The 18,680-nt window shown below is 42.4% G+C and overlaps 2 protein-coding genes across 2 annotated transcripts; both read left to right on the top strand.

Annotated features, from left to right (window-relative positions):
- Positions 1-471: 471 nt before the first annotated feature.
- On the top strand, positions 472-4,883 carry LOC136424965 (microfibril-associated glycoprotein 4-like). Its single transcript, XM_066413621.1, has 4 exons — positions 472-919; positions 2,615-2,775; positions 3,184-3,448; positions 4,103-4,883. The coding sequence occupies exons 1-4, from the start codon at positions 598-600 to the stop codon at positions 4,351-4,353; spliced, it is 999 nt and encodes a 332-aa protein (XP_066269718.1). The 5' UTR covers positions 472-597; the 3' UTR covers positions 4,354-4,883.
- Positions 4,884-16,772: 11,889 nt separating this feature from the next.
- LOC136425895 (polysialoglycoprotein-like) lies at positions 16,773-17,285 on the top strand. The gene has a single exon (XM_066414823.1). The coding sequence runs from the start codon at positions 16,773-16,775 to the stop codon at positions 17,283-17,285; it is 513 nt and encodes a 170-aa protein (XP_066270920.1).
- Positions 17,286-18,680: the final 1,395 nt, after the last annotated feature.

The raw sequence follows: 18,680 nt of genomic DNA on the forward strand, positions 1-18,680 counted from the left end.
ATAAATATCTGCGTACTATAAAAAAGATATTCATTTTCCCCCAAGTGGGACAAAACGTGCAAAGGTATTATCACACTATATAGGCTACTCACTGGCTCTTCGACTGTGACTAACCTTGAACACGTCAACATGGTACACGGGTGATTACATCATCAAGTTAAAATAACCCTGGGGCGAGAGACACCATTGCATACGAAAAAGACTGGGAATCTTTTAACTTGATTCACAAACTTTTGTGCTTTTTGTTATCATTTTCTACATTTTTCCAGTATTAGAATTCAAAACTGCACATATCGCAGATAATTTCTATCGCACTTTATGTCATTTTATCATTATTGGCTTCCCTTCATTGGCTGACTTCTTGTTGTGATTTAAAATAACAACCTAAAGCAGGCCCCACCATTTGCATGTCTACACACAAATGTCAGAGGTAACATTAAATCTACCTGAATGCTCGAATACAACACAGACCCAACTGATCATTGTCTAGCCATACCTTATACGGCTACGACTTACGTCATTTTCCAGGTAGAGGAAACTGTTGCACAGTTTTGAGGAAACAAGTTCATTTTTTCCTTATAGCACTTTTTAGACACCATGGCGAGTCCAGTACAGTGGGTCGTGCTCTTAGTTGTAGTTTCGTGCGTCTGGAAACAGGGTACGGTCGCACAGAAAGTCACCTTACCTTACTGCCCTGGGTCGGTTTGCTGCGGGGGGGACTCAAACGGAGACACAGCGCAGCAACAGCGGAGGATGGCAGATCTGGAGGCAAGACAGGCCCAAGTTGAAGCTAGGCAGGCCCAAATGGAAGCGAGGCAGGCCCAAATGGAAGCGAGGCAGGCCCAGATGGAAGCGAGGCAGGCTCAGGTTGAAGCGAGGCTGGCTGACGGCGTTAGGTGCTGTGGGGAGAACGATACTGGTTGGTAACGTTTACAATACATGTTCTTATCCTCTTATAAAATTCCATGTTCACAGATCACCCTGGAGGCCAGTAATACTATTATTACATTCGACTGTCGCCCTGAGAACGAAAGAATGGTTATTGAAGTTATTGAAGTTATGAAGTTATGAATTGTCACTGAAGTTTACCCTCGAGGCCAATGGCTCATGGCAGCCATTTTATCAGCTTTGTGTATCAACAAACATTTTCAAAATCGAGCCGACTCTGCTATATATTTGTATTTGAGAGTCAGTTGAAGTTTTCCGGAAACAGCCTTAGACTTGGCGTACACCATGCATTGTTTAGATATATCAGAATTGGTTTGTTACGGTAGCATAGCACAGTATTTCTCCGCGACCTCCGATTAGTTCGGGTAAAAAATTTTGCGTCACAGAACTTGACAAAGCCGTGGACATTCTTCTGTGCACGTCAGCGAGGCGTAAACTGTGGTGAATGGTACAGGTACACGTCAGTTTTGAGACTGTATGAGCGGGATTATGATGTTTGTTTTGGACGGAGTCAATTTGCGCCTGGATATGATTATCGCCAACTGCTGTGCGTCGGCTGCAGTATGATGACCTCCGCTGGGAGTCAAATAAAAGTGGCTTTTAAAAGAGAACGAGTGGGCAAATTTTAGCTCATTTTCACATATTTCGTAGATTGTACCCTGAAGTCAAACATATTCGACTCTTGTAAATTGATTATGCACCCTGCAGTAACTTTTGAGGCGTCGAACCTTCTCGCCTTTGGGTCCTTAACCATGTCAATCCCCGTAGGCGAAATACTGTGTTCTGTGACCTTAACGCTCGACTGAATACCGATCGAAATACAGCTAACGCCCCCTTTTCGTCAGAGGCTGTTTACTTTGACAAAGGTTACGAATCAATATGATGATACATGTAGGGACAGTTGCGTCTCCCTTTTGGAAACTCTTGATAGTGGATCGCGTCGTTGTAGACTAAAACTGGTATCATACGATAGCAGCAAAATCGTAAATCCGCAGGGTAACATATATCCGGCATTTTCATAAACGGGGTATCTAGGGATATATGCTAGATGCAACATTAGTACAGTAATACCGCACAAAATGCAAACTGACTAACACTGCTGAAAAGCTTCGATAACCCTGCATTCGAAGACGACGACGTAAAAAAAATCTCCACCCAAGAATGGGATACGGCGTGCGTTCGCTGGAACAAAGCGAGGTAGTCGTATGGAACTTAACTGGCGTTTGATCGTGATGTTTTTGGTGCTTAGACAGGTTTATATCTTCATCACTCTCGTCAGTCCAAGAAAATAACAACAGCTGCTTTAGAAAGGTTATAAGCGGCAAGACTGGGAGCATTCTCCTCGCGGAAAACGAGTGCAACATGCATAGAAATACCGCCGGTCTCAACGCCACAGGCGGTCTTTTGCAAAAATTGTAATATTTTTTTTCTATCAACAGGACTATATAGAGAAGAAATATGACAAGTATACATATCCATAGCATCAGTGACAAAGTTATCAATAACACTAGTATCCGCATGTAACAGAAAAAAAATTATGGCTTATTGTTTTGCCAGATTGGTGACGATTGATTGTTACTAGAGGCGAATATAAGGACGGAAGGTCTATATGTTGTGACTATCGGCCTAAGATGCTCTCTTAACGTTTAACTTATCTCTATCACAGATTGTGAGGAAGACCCGGAAGTTCCCCACCCACGAGACTGTAAGGACATCCTTGACAACGACGAAACCACGCCCAGCGGCGTGTACACGGTGTATCCACAGGACGGACTTGGAGGCGTCCTGGTGTACTGTGACAACGACATAGACGGGGGAGGCTGGACGGTTAGTTACATGTCACTTTTTGCGCAGTGCAGTAACTGTACAATTTTCGACTGTTTCTTATTTGGTTTAATTAAGAAGTAAACGCCTGAAACAAGCCTTAACTGTAATTTCCAACACAAAAATTGGACTTACCCAAATTTTCGACCATACAACACCGGTCTTTGTCAAGGAATGAGAAACCCACCGCTGAGATGACGTCACGTTATGCAGATAGCACACGCGACCCGGTAAGCAGTGAATCATAAGTTGTAGAAAGTCTGTGGCGCCCCCCGTCTCTATTGAGGGATGGTTGTAAGGCCCTGATGTAAATAGCTTCCTTTGCATTCATTAAAAATTGTTTCAGAATGATTTCTACCAACACAGATGAACTTTCAAGCGAAGTAAACTCCTATTCACTTGTTAATCCAGGTGTTCCAGAAACGTCAGGACGGCAGCGTAGACTTCTACCGGGGCTGGAGGGACTATAAGACCGGCTTCCCTTCCAACCTGAACGGCGAGTTCTGGTTAGGGCTGGAGAAGCTGTACCGACTGGCGGTGCAGAAAACCTACGAGCTGAGGGTGGATATGGAGGACGTAGAGGGGAACACGGCGTACGCGGCTTATGACACGTTTGCCATCTCGCCTGAATCACAGAACTACAAGCTTCAGATTGGAACCTACAGCGGGAATGCAGGTGAGTGTTCTCAATGAAGACTAGGAGTAATGGCAATGTGACATCATCACCCAGGCACTTACTTAAAACTGCAAAAGAGCAGGGTCGAATAGCTCGGCAACAAAGCCTGCCAGCATCGACCCTGCTCTTTTGCAGTTTTAAGTATTGGCGACGTTACTGACAGTTGCTCATGAATAATTAAAGAGCTAGTCTTATTTGGCACAAACAGCCGTTAGTTTGTTCTGAACCCAAAGTAGCGATGTAATACGTAACCTGATTGGCTGATAGTTTCCCAGCGTCCATTGCGGATTTCCGCAAGACGAGCTTGTGGCAAACCTCTGATTGGCTGAAAGCTGTTTGACGTCACCAATACATAAAACCTTGGGGCAAAAGAGCAGGGTCGATACTGGCAGGCTTTGTTGCCGAGCGATTTGGCCCTACTAGAGGAGGGTGGACATCATCAATTGTAGTAAAATGCCATACGTGCACCGTAATGCACGTTACGTTGTTTCTGCTTGGCGTCCTCTGCCTTTGTTGTCCGTTTGAAAGCTTTCTATTTCACAAGTGCCGATCTTGACGATTTTTCAGAATCGAGCCTTTCTTTACATCTTAGATTCTACCTTTATGTCTTTTTGCAGCTGTGATCGCGATAGTTAATTTTCATTTTGTTTGCAGGAGACTCCCTGAGTGTGCATAATGGTCATCCGTTCAGCACCAAGGACAGGGACAACGACGAGTACCCTTCCAGCTGTGCCCAGATCTTCAAAGGTGCGTGGTGGTACGTTGATTGTCACGACTCCAACCTGAACGGCCTGTACCACCTGGGTCCTCATGTGAGCTACGCCGATGGCGTCAACTGGCAGCATTGGAAAGGTGACTACAACTCCCTGAAGCGCACGGAGATGAAAATCAGGCCAAAGGCCTAAGAAGAGACGATATTAAACACGAGGGGAAGTACTTTTTCGCAAAAGCGCCGTTTTTGCTAAAATAAGCAACTTGAAATATGGGGGCGGTCTATCTGAGTATGCAAATGCAAAAATTTGAGGGGTATATACAGGGGGGTTAGAGTCCAATGATTGCCAAAATGTTGTGATTTCTGTGTTTAGATAGACCATCTCCAGATTTTGAAATGCGTATTTTATAAAGTTGGAATTAATCCCCCCCATTATAAGGCTGTAGGCAGTAATATACTGTAAACCACTTTATCATAGCGGCAGGAAAATATAGCGGTTGGGGGAAAATAGAGCAGGTCACGACACTTAATTCTATCGGTGGGAACAAACATTATTGTCTCAAATATTAGTGATCATATATTTGCAATGATGAAATTTTGGCTGTTGATTAGTGACTGTTAAATCAGCTAAAATTAAGTATTTTCTTTTCATTTCAAGTGGAAACACTCTGGTCTGTTAGTTGCTTAGAGAGCATAGATTATTACTGTTACTGAAATGACTACTAGTATGTATACGGTGGGCATTTTGTTATCGTTAAAACGTTGGAAGCTTGATATACAGAAAACGGGGGAATAACACAATAACAAAGATATGATTTAGTGTCAGTTTTTATAGATCGCTAACAGGACTAGCTTAACAGATATACATGTACTTTCATTGTATGTTCACATATATTAGTGGCTAGTGACATCATGGGTTTGGCCAGGCCTTTTTAAAAATATTTTCTGAATCACATCATGTATTATCAACCATGTATTATCAACCAACTTGTAATCATAATCATAACGCGATATGTAGTTATACATAATATTATCAATGTATGCAGATAGAATCAGGCCTTTACATATAACAGAATCCAAAATAATAAGGGAAAATCCATTTTATTCCTCTTTTTTTGCATGAAAATTCGAAAATTGAGTGTTGAACTTTTTAAAAAATCACGTCATCTTGTACAAGTATTTGTCTTTTAACGACACTGATTCCCTAAAATGTTTGACTTGTGGGGGCGATTGCCCTGTCCAAGATTTGTATTATTCAGCCGCCTCGTCTTGATTTCATCAGTTTAAGGGTAGCGCAGGGCAGTTGCCCGGCCGGTAGCTATAGCTAAGGGCAGTTGCCCGGCCGATAGCTCAGGGCAGTTGCCCGGCCGGTAGCTGAGGGCAGTTGCCCGGCCGGTAGCCCAGGGCAGTTGTCCGGTCGGTAGCCCAGGGCAGTTGCCCGGCTGGTAGCTCAGGGCAGTTGCCCGGCTGGTAGCTCAGGGCAGTTGCCCGGCTGGTAGCTCAGGGCAGTTGCCCGGTCGGTAGCTCAGGACAGTTGCCCGGCTGGTAGCTCAGGGCAGTTGCCCGGCCGGTAGCTCAGGGCAGTTGCCCGGCTGGTAGCTCAGGGCAGTTGCCCGGCTGGTAGCTCAGGGCAGTTGCCCGGCCGGTAGCTCAGGGCAGTTGCCCGGCCGGTAGCTCAGGGCAGTTGCCCGGCCGGTAGCTCAGGGCAGTTGCCCGGCCGGTAGCCCAGGGCAGTTGCCCGGCCAGTTGCTGGAATATAAATCCACAGCGCAATTCCCTGAAGAAAGTACTTGAGGGTTAAAGATTTTTCACTGCTTTTATATTGGTTTACATCGATGTAAAATTCTAGATAAAAGCAGCAAACACACACGCACACGTAGTCAAATTAGGCACCTGTTGGCTACATTAATTAGGTGTATTGTCGGATTTTCCAATACCACATAGCATCAAAAGAACCACTTCAGCTAAACACAAGAAACAACTTGTCACAATAACAACATAGCAACAGTGTAATATATAGAGAGGAATGACCCTTTACAGTTTACAGTTAGCTTGAATATTCTTGTCATGGCTAATTACCGATTGTATTTTCCGCAATGCACTTGTTAAACATTTGTCAGTAATGAATTTCAATCTATTTTAATGCCACTGAGACCTCTTAACTCTGTACGACTCAAATTTTACTCTCCCTACGTAAACCTAGATCTTCATATGTTTAACGTTTGTAGTTTGGATCGTATTGTTTGATCTGAACAGTAGACAAAGTACGATCAGAGAAATCACGTGTGGCATTACATGTTCACTTATCTCCACAGTTCAAGTACAAATCAGAATCGCGGCAGTACCCCTACACTTACCCAGATTGTGTCAGGTAAAACTAAACATATTATGTATCGGCTACAAGTGTGTAGACTGCTCCTCTAAATAACCATAAGCTGATCGGAGAAGCAACAATTAATGAGAACATGTGTGACTATATGATTAAAAAAACTTGAAAAGATAAATCCAAAGAACACCTTATTCTATTGAGGAGGTGATTTCAACATCGCTCTCCTGTGGAAACAAATACTCTAACTAATCTACAAGTTCACAAGTTTCTTCCTACAAACAGAATGTTTCAAATTTGGAATATTAACCGTACTTCATGCACTCCCAAAATGTGTTATTAACTTGATGTCAGTGACACATTGTCCTTGCCTCTGTCCAAATCCAAATAAAAACATAACAAAGAAACATACTGCCAAGGTTACAAATGTGCCCAATTGGGTCGCACTAAAATAAGCTAACAAAAACATAGCTGCGGATTGGCGGGCTTTTGATTAATTATAAATTAATTCAGAAGCCTCCTGCGTGTCGCAGTCGTTCTTGGTGCTGCAACATATGCTCCCGAGACCGTGATCTGTGAACAAAAGTAGTGCTGAGGTCAATTTAGATAAGATAATAAAGCTAAGTGCGAGTCAAACGGACGATGAAGAGAGTTAAAATATCCAGTCATACGCTTGGAGCCTGATACACACATTCGCATACTGCCACAGACTACCAATGTGATTCAAATGTATATGGGGCGATGGCTTTCTTACTGGGAGGCCTAGGAGCCAAATCAGTCACACCAGCTGCAAAAACCATCTCGAATAGTAGGAATTATGCACTTTTTTTGTTATTGCTCATCTAAAATACAGATATCCGGTCTTGAAGGCTGCCACGTAACGCGGTCATTACCGTACCTCGGGGTTCTCCTGCTCTTTTTCCAAAAGCATTCGCAGGTCTTCAGGGATGGTAGGCTCCTCAGCAAGGTGTTCTTCTTCATACTGGGGAAGCTTGGGTAGGACCCACTCCGTCCCAACCTTTGAATATTTTGCCGTTTCTATTCTACTACTATCAGCTTTTACCATCTGCTTTAAAAATTTTTCCAAGACAAAACATTCCTGGTCGCTGTCAATATACGGGGCCCACTTAGGCAGTTTTTCTGTTAGTAGCTTTTGCGCATCGATTTTTTTTGGATTGTTGAATGAAACAGTGATAATTTTGGGGGTCCCCTTAGGCCGCATGGGCTTTCCGGTATCTCGAGACCTCTTAAACATTCCAACGTTCAATTTCATCCACTCAAAGCCCTGCCCCTTGCGATAAAACATATCAACAACATCAGGGTCATCCTTACTTAAGCGGAACCGGAATTGACCCGGCTGGGATTGTCCCTTTACATTAACTATGAATGGTGCAAGCCAGTCCCGAATATTATAAAGTCCCCTAAGCCTGTGGCAATCCGGCAGTATATTCATTAGCTGTTCGGGTGTGTGGGCTTCCTGGTGGCGGAGTTTGTCACCCACCTTGCTGAACATTTGATCTGCAGACGAAATGAATACGAAGTGTAATGAACAAATAGTCCAGTCAAGACTTCTTCGTGTACTGTGGTTGATGTTTCTGAAGATTACAACGTTGATTTCGATTAAGAATGTTTCAAGTAAAATATAAAGCAATTAAACTCAAATATTGAACAAGGAAAAGTAAATGAATTCTGATACAACTATGAATTTTTGTGATCGTTGGCCAGAGAGAATTGAATACGCAACCTTTCTACGTTCCTAAATACTGAAAAAAATGTCATTTAAAATGTAATACACTAGAAAGGCCGTCATTTGCCCCTGAGCAAATACAGCATGTTTCGCCAATACCCCTCCCCATGCAAAAATGGGCTGTCCCAAAATAATACCTGGGTAAATTGAAATATAATGAAATAACTACAAAAACAAAAAAAATTGGGCCCATTTAGTCAGTTTGTCAGGCTTATCTTTATTCTAACAAGAACATTACATGTATATTCTAACTTTAGTTGAAATTGTGACGGCTTTTATAAGAAGACAAAACAAAAATAAAATATTAAGCGAAAATTCCAGCCCGTCAGTCATAAAGGTTGCCGTAACAGTTATTCAATGCACACGTAAAACCCTATGTTCTGGCAAATTAATTAGCGACGCACGCCACCTGGGTAAGCATCTCCCCGGATGAATGTCGGTTTCTTCGGTGACCAATGGCATAACGTATTCTTCTCGCTGATTGGTTGCTGGTAATTGGATCATCCCTGTTCATGGCGACATGTTCACTTTTGAAACGGCCAAGACGCGTCACATAATCTATGTTATAGAATTGTAGAATTCAACACAGAAAATAAAAATAATCCGATAATTCAACTGCTTAATTTTTTCTTGTTACAATAGATAAACTGAATCTTTGACCAAATCAGCTGCAATTCTGGTGTTGCAGGTCCTTGCTAGTAAAAAGCGTCGCTTCCCGTCAATGTTTTTTATTCCTACAGTAGGGGTCATTGACCTTTGGTTCACGTTGTTCCCGAGGTGTGGTTTTCCATATCTTTTCGGCGTTGTATGACACTGTTTTTAAGTTGCGTTTTTTAATCATCATTTTCTACCAAACCGGGCATCTGATCTGCCATGAACAAACAACAAACAAAAATTCTGCCGTCAAAATATTGTTTAATTCATATCCACGTGAACAGCGATTGCAAGCCGTCTTGTGTGATTCTTGTGAGATTCCATCTGTCAGGAGCAAGGAAGTTGGAGCAAGGAGGTTCATATATATAAAACCTCATTGGTTGGAGTTAGTATTTTGGGTAGTGCTAATTACTTTTATATTCAGAAGCTGAAAATTTCCAAAACTGGTAGCCGCGGCGACTGTTGGAGGGCTTCTTTTACTTGCAGCCTTATGCATTAGCACTATCATAGTGCTACGAAACTGGGCGACTGAAGGCGTAACCCAATTGCAAGCTACCGTGAAACTGTTAGTGTAACACAACTCAGGCTTTGCAAAATGTCACAATTTTTTTTCTAAACGCACCGCAAATCTCTTTCGTGACAAGCTACCCGGTAACCGTGAAACTGTAACACACACAAATTCCGCCGCGACCATCCTTGGGAAACTGTGTGGTATTGAACCAAAACATCACCGCAATATTTCCTACTCGATCCAAAAATGTACATCGCTGTATTTCCCCAACGAGAAGCAAAACTTACCACTGAATTTGAAACTACGAGTCGTTGTCATGTGGGAACCGCGTGCTCGCAGGCTGAACGCGTATATACAACGAGCTTCCTCATTGGCTCAGAGCTGACCAACCACACAATCACTTATACAGTTGAGTACCCGTGCAGCGCGCCCAGGTGCAGCCCGCCTATTGTTTGCCTTTGAAACGCCGCCGGCGCCGCGGGAGACAAAATAACCAAAAATTCCATGAAAAAATCGCAAAATAAGTAATTTTGAAGTAGTGTATGTTAAGTGGAAATTTTTTGTTGTTGAAAATTTCAAAATGGCCGATCCAAGATGGCGGATCCCAAGGGGTCGCTAACAACACGTGACGTCATTTAATGGGTTAATAATAAACCTGATACATACCTATATCTTCGTGAGTATGTCCCACCATTAAGAACGACAGGTGTATCTGAAACATCCACACAACATTTAATTTCAAGCTTCGTTCCTTTGACAGTATCAAAATCAGTTTCATCATCTTTTCCTGTAAACATTGATATATCACCTTTGTAAGCAAACATTGATATATTATCTTTGGCAGTATACCATGATATATCATCATTGTCAGTACACATTGATATAGTGACGTAGAAAAAACTAGAACGAGCTGTTCAACACTTCAGAAAGAATGTGTTGTTTGGAGCTTTGCTTTTCGTTTTACACATTTACAAACGTAATTTTACATATGCCCACCTCGCGAAAGATCCTCATGTGAACTAACATATCCAGAAATGCTAGCATAAACTTGTTCTTGTTTTCTCTGAAAAGAAGACAATAAATTGATAAAAGATTCATTGCGTACAATACCTATTTTGCTAGCAAAGGGTACGTCAATGCTAATTTTACATGACAATGATAATAAGCTTATTGCAAAACTCATGCCCGTATGATAATTGCATGTTAACAACATTGTCGAAGTACAAACGTAAGACAAACATATGATACAAGATCATAGATTCTATATTGCTAGTCTACAATAAGTTTCTATATCTACGGTACTAATGCGGGGTTTGAATTCTTCTTTGAAAGTTATAGAAAATTCTCACAATTTCGATGACAAGTGGGTTGGATGATTTTAGAATAGGAATATGACTTTCTGTGTATTTCTTAATCTAGAAAAGCTTTAAAATTTCAGATACTTTCGTGAATACTCTGTTGCTTTCGGCTTCGAATTTGGGACATTCGCAAATAGAATGTATTTCATTTTCCACTGCTTTTATTGCACACTGTTTAGACGTTCTGTCCATGGCCGATAGCTCTTGTATCTCCCTTTCTCCATTTCGAATGGGTGCGCGCCAATTCTTATCTTACATACAGTGCCAATACACTAGTCAAAGTCATTATGATACAGATAATTTTCGTACATCGTTTTACGTTTCTCTGAAATCTTAATTTTCCTTCATTTTTGAACAAGTTATGAAAGAATGTTTGCATGTAAATATCTTCCAATCGTATTCTTAACAATGCACATACATGCCTGTCTACTGTCTAAATAAGGGTTGTCGGTATTTGAAAGGAATGAGTAGCCACAATTATCAAGTCCCTTCTTTACATATTGAGTCCAGCTTTTCCTACGGTCATTCCCAGGTGGGCCCCGAATGCTTTCTAGCTTACTCCCAACTATCCCGACCTCTAGCCGCAGACTGCCGAATCTCTCCTGACTAAACCCCGACCGATTGCAGACCCTCTCACGAATTCAAATGGATATATTTAGCGACTTTCAAAAGAGGTGTCATTTTCGGTTTTAATCAAAATAATCCATTCTGCTTTGTTGTTAACATCACCGAGAGATCGAATTCGGATCATGGCTAGCTTTAATACTGCTTTTAGTGTTCTTCTTTGTTTTTGGTCGTGTGAAGGTCGGGGGTGATTCGCCCACGTTCCGATAGTAGTCACTTAGTTGAGAATTAGTTAGCAGAGTTTTGTCTATGGCCTTGGGGTGAGTTATGGGTAGGTTGGAAACTAGTTGGGAGTAAGTCAGTAGTGTGTCTGGCGTGGTTAAGGTTCTAATTTTACTACTGACTCAATCCCGAATACCAGCCGAGCACTAGTCGACCGCGCCGAACACCAGCCGAACACCAGCCGACCCATTTCAGACCCTCCGTCCAGAGCCGAATGTTTTGAAATTTTCAAATTTTCAATAGTCATCATAGATTTGTAAAGCACCCCTCTCACTGGACCCGCGGCACGCTGGCGGCTTCGCTGTGGCCGATCGAATTGACAAAGCACTCAACGAATTTCATCGACAAAAAACGAATCTTTTTAAGCGTTGTATGTTTTGTTGGCTTTTTGGTCAAACATATACGTTTTTTACAATATAAAGTCAAGCGGTCCCCCGAAAGTGCGAAATGGAACGAAATGGAACGAAATGGAACGAAATGGAACGAAATGGAACGAAATGGAACGAAATGGAACGAAATGGAACGAAATGGAACGAAATGGAACGAAATGGAACGAAATGGAACGAAATGGAACGAAATGGAACGAAATGGAACGAACTAAAACATATGTAACATTATGAAATGAAATACCAGTAGATAGCGAAATATAAGGAACGTTGTAACATTCAGAGTAGACCGGAACAGGAAGTAAAATACATAATATAACCTGTTTTATTTCTTGAATCTATTTGATAATACTAAATACAACGTTTTTGCCGCGTTTTTGTGGCTAGATTCTTCCCTGAAAATGGGTGCGCCGCGTGCAAAGAGCTCGGCCGTTCTTCCTTGATTTTACCAACTATCTGCAAATGAACTGCTGGAAATAGCAAGGAAAACAAGCTAACGGAACTGAGTATCGAAGTTAGGACTAGATTATGCAGAAGTTGGTGGTAACATTGCATCTCATAATTCACCAAGAGGGCATGAGGAAAGCGTAATTTCATTATTCATACAGCGTGTTTGCGTGTTGTGTGAACCGTGAAATACATTTCCTGCTCGTTCACACCCTCCCTTTGTTTTGCCGTGAGCAAGGAAGCAGAAATGTCTCCAGAGGTAGCTCCCAATCCACGTCCGTGATTGAATGGAGTGTGAAGTGTCACATTGGTGACGCAGCGCAGAGCTGCATTTGCATATCATTAACGGAGGGGTCCATTCTCCGACAGCCGACCAGCCGAACAATTGGGTGTATATAAAATCGTTGTTGCGCATATATATATATGCATATGCTACGTACTAGTTATGGACTAAAACCGTATGTAAATAAAACTGAGAAGTCGGAGTTTGATTCAACCTGTCGGTAGCACGCCCACGTGCACAGTTACGGTGCGCTGGCAACAGTGGCGGTTCATTTGCATGCGGGGCCCCATTTGCAACACGCAAACACGCTGTACAAATAATGAAATTACGCTTGCCTCATGCCCTCTTGGTGAATCATGAGATGCAATGTTACCACCAACTTCTGTATAATCTAGTCCTTACTTCGATATTTGTTTGCTTGTTTTCCCTGCTATTTTTTGCAGTTCATTTGCAGATCTTTGGTAAAATCAAGGAAGAGCGGCCGAGCTCTTTGCACGCGGCGCCCCCATTTTCAGGGAAGAGTCGAGCCACACAAACGCGGTAAAACTTTATATTTACTATTATCAAATAGATTAAAGAAATAAAACACGTTATATTATGTATTTGTTTCCTGTTCCCGTCTACTGTGAATGTTACAACGTTCCTTATATTTCGCTATCTACTGGTATTTCATTTCATAATGTTACATATGTTTTCGTTCGTTCCATTTCGTTCCATTTCGTTCCATTTCGTTCCATTTCGTTTCATTTCGTTCCATTTCGTTCCATTTCGTTCCATTTCGTTCCATTTCGTTCCATTTCGCACTTTCGGGGGACCCAAGTCAAGGGTAACACAAATCAAGTTAAGGACGCAGTGACGACGCCAACCTACCGACAGGAAAGGGGAATGATGAAAGACAATTGCTCTCATGTGGGATTCTCCCCTTCTACATTTAACGAATATCAACGTTGTAGAATGTGTGTATGTTACTTACTGTTAGTTCTTCGAAAAGTTAAGACGCACGGTACCTGTAACAGTTATCCGCTTGGATGAAGAGAATTGGAGGCAACGGGTTTTCCTGAGAAAAACAAATATGAATGTCAGGGAATAATTTGTGCAAATCGGATTCATTCAATAAAGCCATGTAGACTCACACTGTGCAACAGAAAATAGAAGACTAGAAAACTCTCACCTTTGAAAGTCTTCTCAGCAGCTTTAACAGGAGATTCAATGTCAGGTTAGAGTCGTGGGGGTATTCGAAGAAATCGATGTATGTTGATCGTAGTCCGTGACCGTGGCTCATGATTCCCGACACGTGGACTTTCATCTGATCTACAGTAGTCAGGTCCTTGGACAAAGAATGTGACAGTGAATAACTAAGCTGATATCATCATTTTTGCCATTATTCGTTTCATCAGCTACAGAAATAAAACCATATCTGCCCCCTTTTGATAGTCCAGAATAGACCATAGACCATAGTTCAGGTAGCATTACTGCAATGGATTAAGAAAAACACTGTTTCCTTCGTACCTTTGACTTGTCTCCAACGAAATGCGGTAGGAACGTCTTGGCCTGGTCCATTCCTGTATGAATACAAAATCAATTGTTGACTGGGTTTCCCGACAAAAACACGTCCATAAATGCCACAAACAACAATATAATTTTTTCGTAGCTTGTAGCATGTCATAAACTTTCCCGTGTGTTCAACTGAGGTTTTTTTACATTCGCCGTCAATTCGATTTTTTTTTTTTTGCGTGCGCTAACATGAATTTTCGAGTTCACAAAGGATGTGTATTTGATACCAAAATTCAGAAATACTCTTAGATCACGTAGTTGAAGGCAGGCATATCAGGCAACATTGCATTCTTTTTTTGCACTTACCGTGATATATGAACACATCATTTCTTCAAATCACATGTTCTTACAACACGAAATAAAATAAGATAACATAATACTATGTTGCATCATATGCCCGATTACGTTTAACTGCACAATTCTAAATATAACCATCATACATTCATACATTGAAGTTTGAATAGAAACATTTTTTACATTCAAATCATCGTTTTCAACCTAAAACATTGCTGTGGAACAGCAAGGAACAGCTATTTTTAGATCGGCTCAATTATAGGCTTCTAAACAGGGAGAAACTGTTGGCAAGAAACTGATCTTAGTATTAGCCTATAGCTTCATGTATATAATTTAGACTTATAACAAAACCATTTGACAGTAACTCATAGAAATGTCACATGTATCCTTAGTTACAAGTGTGATATATGTTTGACATATCAAGATAATTGGCTCGGAGGACACAGCGCTAATAACAACACCTAGCTAAGCCCAATGAATGACAAGGACAGATCTGGCGACGTATTTGAAAGGGATAATGCAGAAGGAGACTTTTCTCACCATCGACTATAAGACTGAGATACTTGTCAGGCTCTTTTCTTGACACTTCTCGCCGCTGATAGTACACCGCTCGCTCAGCCCTACAAAGGTTGAAATATAAAACCCCTTTAAGTTATACATGAAATAATACACCCAAAGCCTCTAAGACTATGATCAGTAGCTGTGTAAGATGTTAAATTACAGTTACAACGTTAATCTTTCTGTGCCCACTCAAACCTTAGGATTTAGAACCCCCCCAAAAAACGAAACATTGTCAATGCATGTATATAAACGAACTGCGGCATATTATCTTTTCTATAAAACTAGGAAAGCCAATGATAGAAGTTACATTTGTCTGATATCGTGCTCCCGTCTCTTGTCCTTGATTTCCTTTCTCTTCACAGGATCCCTTGTTCTTGAGAGGTCCCGTCCCAGACGCACACAGATCGTGCACTTTGTAAAGAGACTGCACTGTTTAAAGAAAATGAAGATGATTATACTAAAAATCATCATTAGCATGTTAATCATCTCACATCAAGCATTCTTTAATAGCTGATATAAAGGGCTACAGGAAGTAACTCTTGTAGTTTACACGTATTTTCTGTCCCTACCAAATCGCCTTGTTTTCTGTAGCTATAGGTGGCATCTAGAGAGCAGTTCTACCTATTTCTATGAGCTTTGGTGTCTCTTTGGTTATTTCCTGTGCATTTGTTTAAATTTGTAACTGACAAATTTAACAAAGCAACAGTTGTGTTTCGTTGTCGAGCCTCGGCTTTTCAATGACGAATGTTGCCATTGTATGACTAATCAGTGGAGAACTTAATTATAAACATACTCTGCATTATATATGTCAGAACTGCCATGCAAGTGAATACGGTTTTGTAAATCATCTTCCTAGAATCCGAATCGTACCTTCTTTATGGCGACGTGGGGGTAGAAGGTCTTCCACATGTTTAGGAATGATTGTAGGCAACAGTAGGGCTCCAAGCTATCCTCGCGTTCTTCTGCGTACTTATTGTATATTTCTATTTTCCTGGTCTTGTAAGGCAACCACAACTCCTCCTTGTGCGGCATAATGTCCGCATGACTGCCGACATAGTAACCAAACCAGACAGAGACTCTTACGCCCTCACTGGACAGAGACCTGCCCCGTCGAAGTCCGGCCCACTCCAGCCCCATCCTGAAGTTTTTTAACTCCCTGTAGTACGCGTTTTTATTAATGCCATAAATTCGACACCACCCCTCTCTACATACTTCAGTGCCATCTACCTTGAATTGGAAAACCCGTTTCTCACTCCCGACCTGAAAGCTTCCAAGTTTTTGTTTAATCCACTCATTCCTCGATGGTGCACTGAAGTAGTCCGTCCTTTTATTCTTTATAGTTGATTTTGAATACATGGCAGAACACTTCTTTTTACAACAGGGGTCCATCGCAATAACCTTTCGTAACGTGGTCGACTGTATTGCCCGCGTTAGGAGTTTGCTCCTCTTCTCCAGATTTGTAGTACAACTTTTCAAGGGTCTGGGCCTAATTTGAGGTTCTGCAAAGTACGAGCTGTCCAAATGATCTGAATAAGTAGACTCCATATCTGAGGCTGAGAAGTCTTCGATATCTTCAGTGGAAGTTGAATGAATACTGGACGCGTCGTCGTCGTCTTCTTCTTGTTGTTGACTGCGCGGAGACAGTATGATAGGGGAGTATGGTGTGTCAGGCTCATTGAAAGCAAACACATCGTTCAATTGTTTATTTGTGTCCGACTGTGAAGGATGGATAGGAGAGAACGCAGGCGAACAGGGCAAAGGTCGCAGTGGGGACGATCCAGCGATCACAGGCGAACAGGCCAAAGGCCGCAGTGGGGACGATCCATTGATCACAGGAGAACAGGGCAACGGCCGCAGTGGGGACGATCCATTGATCACAGGAGAACAGCGCAACGGCCGCAGTGGGGACGATCCATTGATCACAGGAGAACAGGGCAACGGCCGCAGTGGGGACGATCCATTGATCACAGGAGAACAGCGCAACGGCCGCAGTGGGGACGATCCATTGATCACAGGAGAACAGGGCAACGGCCGCAGTGGGGACGATCCATTGATCACAGGAGAACAGGGCAAAGGCCGCAGTGGGGACGATCCATTGATCACAGGAGAACAGGGCAAAGGCCGCAGTGGGGACGATCCAGTGATCACAGGAGAATAGGGCAACGGCTGCAGTGGGGACGATCCATTGATCACAGGAGAACAGGGCAACGGCCGCAGTGGGGACGATCCAGCGATTGCAGGGGATCGGGGCACTGGCCGTAGACGGGACGATACAAAGTGTGCAGATGACGCTTGGGAGAATCGTACTGCGCGGGGCATCGGTCCATCACGGCCCTGTAAAGAGTTCTGATTCCTTTTGGACCTCACCCAAGATGGCACATCGTCAGGAACTGAACGTTTTGAACGCACAGCACCTTTGATGTTACCCGCTGGAAGATCACAGTTCTCTCCTTTGCTTGACGTGAAAGTGTGGCAGTTGCAAGCGCCTCCACAGTCACAAATCTCCTCGTCATGAAGCATCGAATCCCCAGTTCCATGTTCGGAAGAGGCATTGCTCTGAAAATTGAAGTTACAAAGGTTCAGGACTTGGCTCTGATGCACTTTAATTAGGTCTCTCTAATTAGCGAAAACACTCGAAAACAACCGAAAACAACTCAAGAACAACCAAAAATAACTCGAAAATAACCAAAAACAACGGCGCAACAACACATTTCCAGCAGTCGCACTTGTTTTGAGCGTAGTTTGCGGTGTATTATATGAACGCGATATCCTAGGTGCTAGTCGGGTATCTGTCGTACTTCCAGATTAAATTTTCTTATCTCGTGCTTACTTTCAAATAATGCCATTCCACAGGGAGCTCGAGCCTTTCGACAATCACGTTTCTCCAAGTCCTTGCAACTAGTATTTCGTCCACCGCTCCCCGAATATTGAAACGTCAGTTTATACAGGGCGATGGCCGACATCATTTACTTTTAATGTTCAAACCTTATTAATCACAAACTTTGACGCTTAAGGTAGAAAGCAAGATTGTTATGGGCGCGGCCAAATGGTAACGGGCTGGCTGCACAAACGACCCAGTTCGAAAAGAAGTCATCAGCAAAGGTGTCTTGTAAATCGAAAAAAAAAGGCACGGAGAGCCTGCTATGTAGGCTAGTCCTAATTCGCATTGTGCATGTCTCAGCCTAAGCTAACTGCATGTTTTATATTATCATGAGAAATCTGTTGATCAGGTATCCCCCTTTACAGTGTTTTACACAAATGCTCCTGTAGTTCCAAAGCGAGCTTCTAGGGGACACACCCAGATGATCACCTACATCACTTCAACCTTGCTTAACCACTTATCGACTATCTGACACCAAAAATCAAGATCACGGCATGTCCAGGACCAAAGATACCAAACCCAGTATAGAAATTCTGCTGCACTTACAAAGTTGGCCACCAGAAGGCCCAATCGGCAGTTACCGTCTGAGGTTCACAGCATCTTGTTTTCGTGTTGTCTTCGAGTTGTTTTCTGGTTGTTTTCGGTTTTTTTCTTAGGGTAGCGAATGAAGAA

Source organism: Branchiostoma lanceolatum, chromosome 19 (genome assembly GCF_035083965.1).
Source record: "Branchiostoma lanceolatum isolate klBraLanc5 chromosome 19, klBraLanc5.hap2, whole genome shotgun sequence".
NCBI lineage: Eukaryota > Metazoa > Chordata > Leptocardii > Amphioxiformes > Branchiostomatidae > Branchiostoma > Branchiostoma lanceolatum.

What these genes read in the sequence shown, in the direction of transcription:
- LOC136424965 (XM_066413621.1), top strand. Translation starts at nt 598, where the DNA reads ATGGCGAGTCCAGTACAGTGGGTCGTGCTCTTAGTTGTAGTTTCGTGC. An exon ending in CTGTGGGGAGAACGATACTG is followed by an intron (nt 920 to 2,614) that starts GTTGGTAACGTT and finishes TCTCTATCACAG; the next exon opens with ATTGTGAGGAAGACCCGGAA. An exon ending in TAGACGGGGGAGGCTGGACG is followed by an intron (nt 2,776 to 3,183) that starts GTTAGTTACATG and finishes TTGTTAATCCAG; the next exon opens with GTGTTCCAGAAACGTCAGGA.
- LOC136425895 (XM_066414823.1), top strand. Translation starts at nt 16,773, where the DNA reads ATGATAGGGGAGTATGGTGTGTCAGGCTCATTGAAAGCAAACACATCG.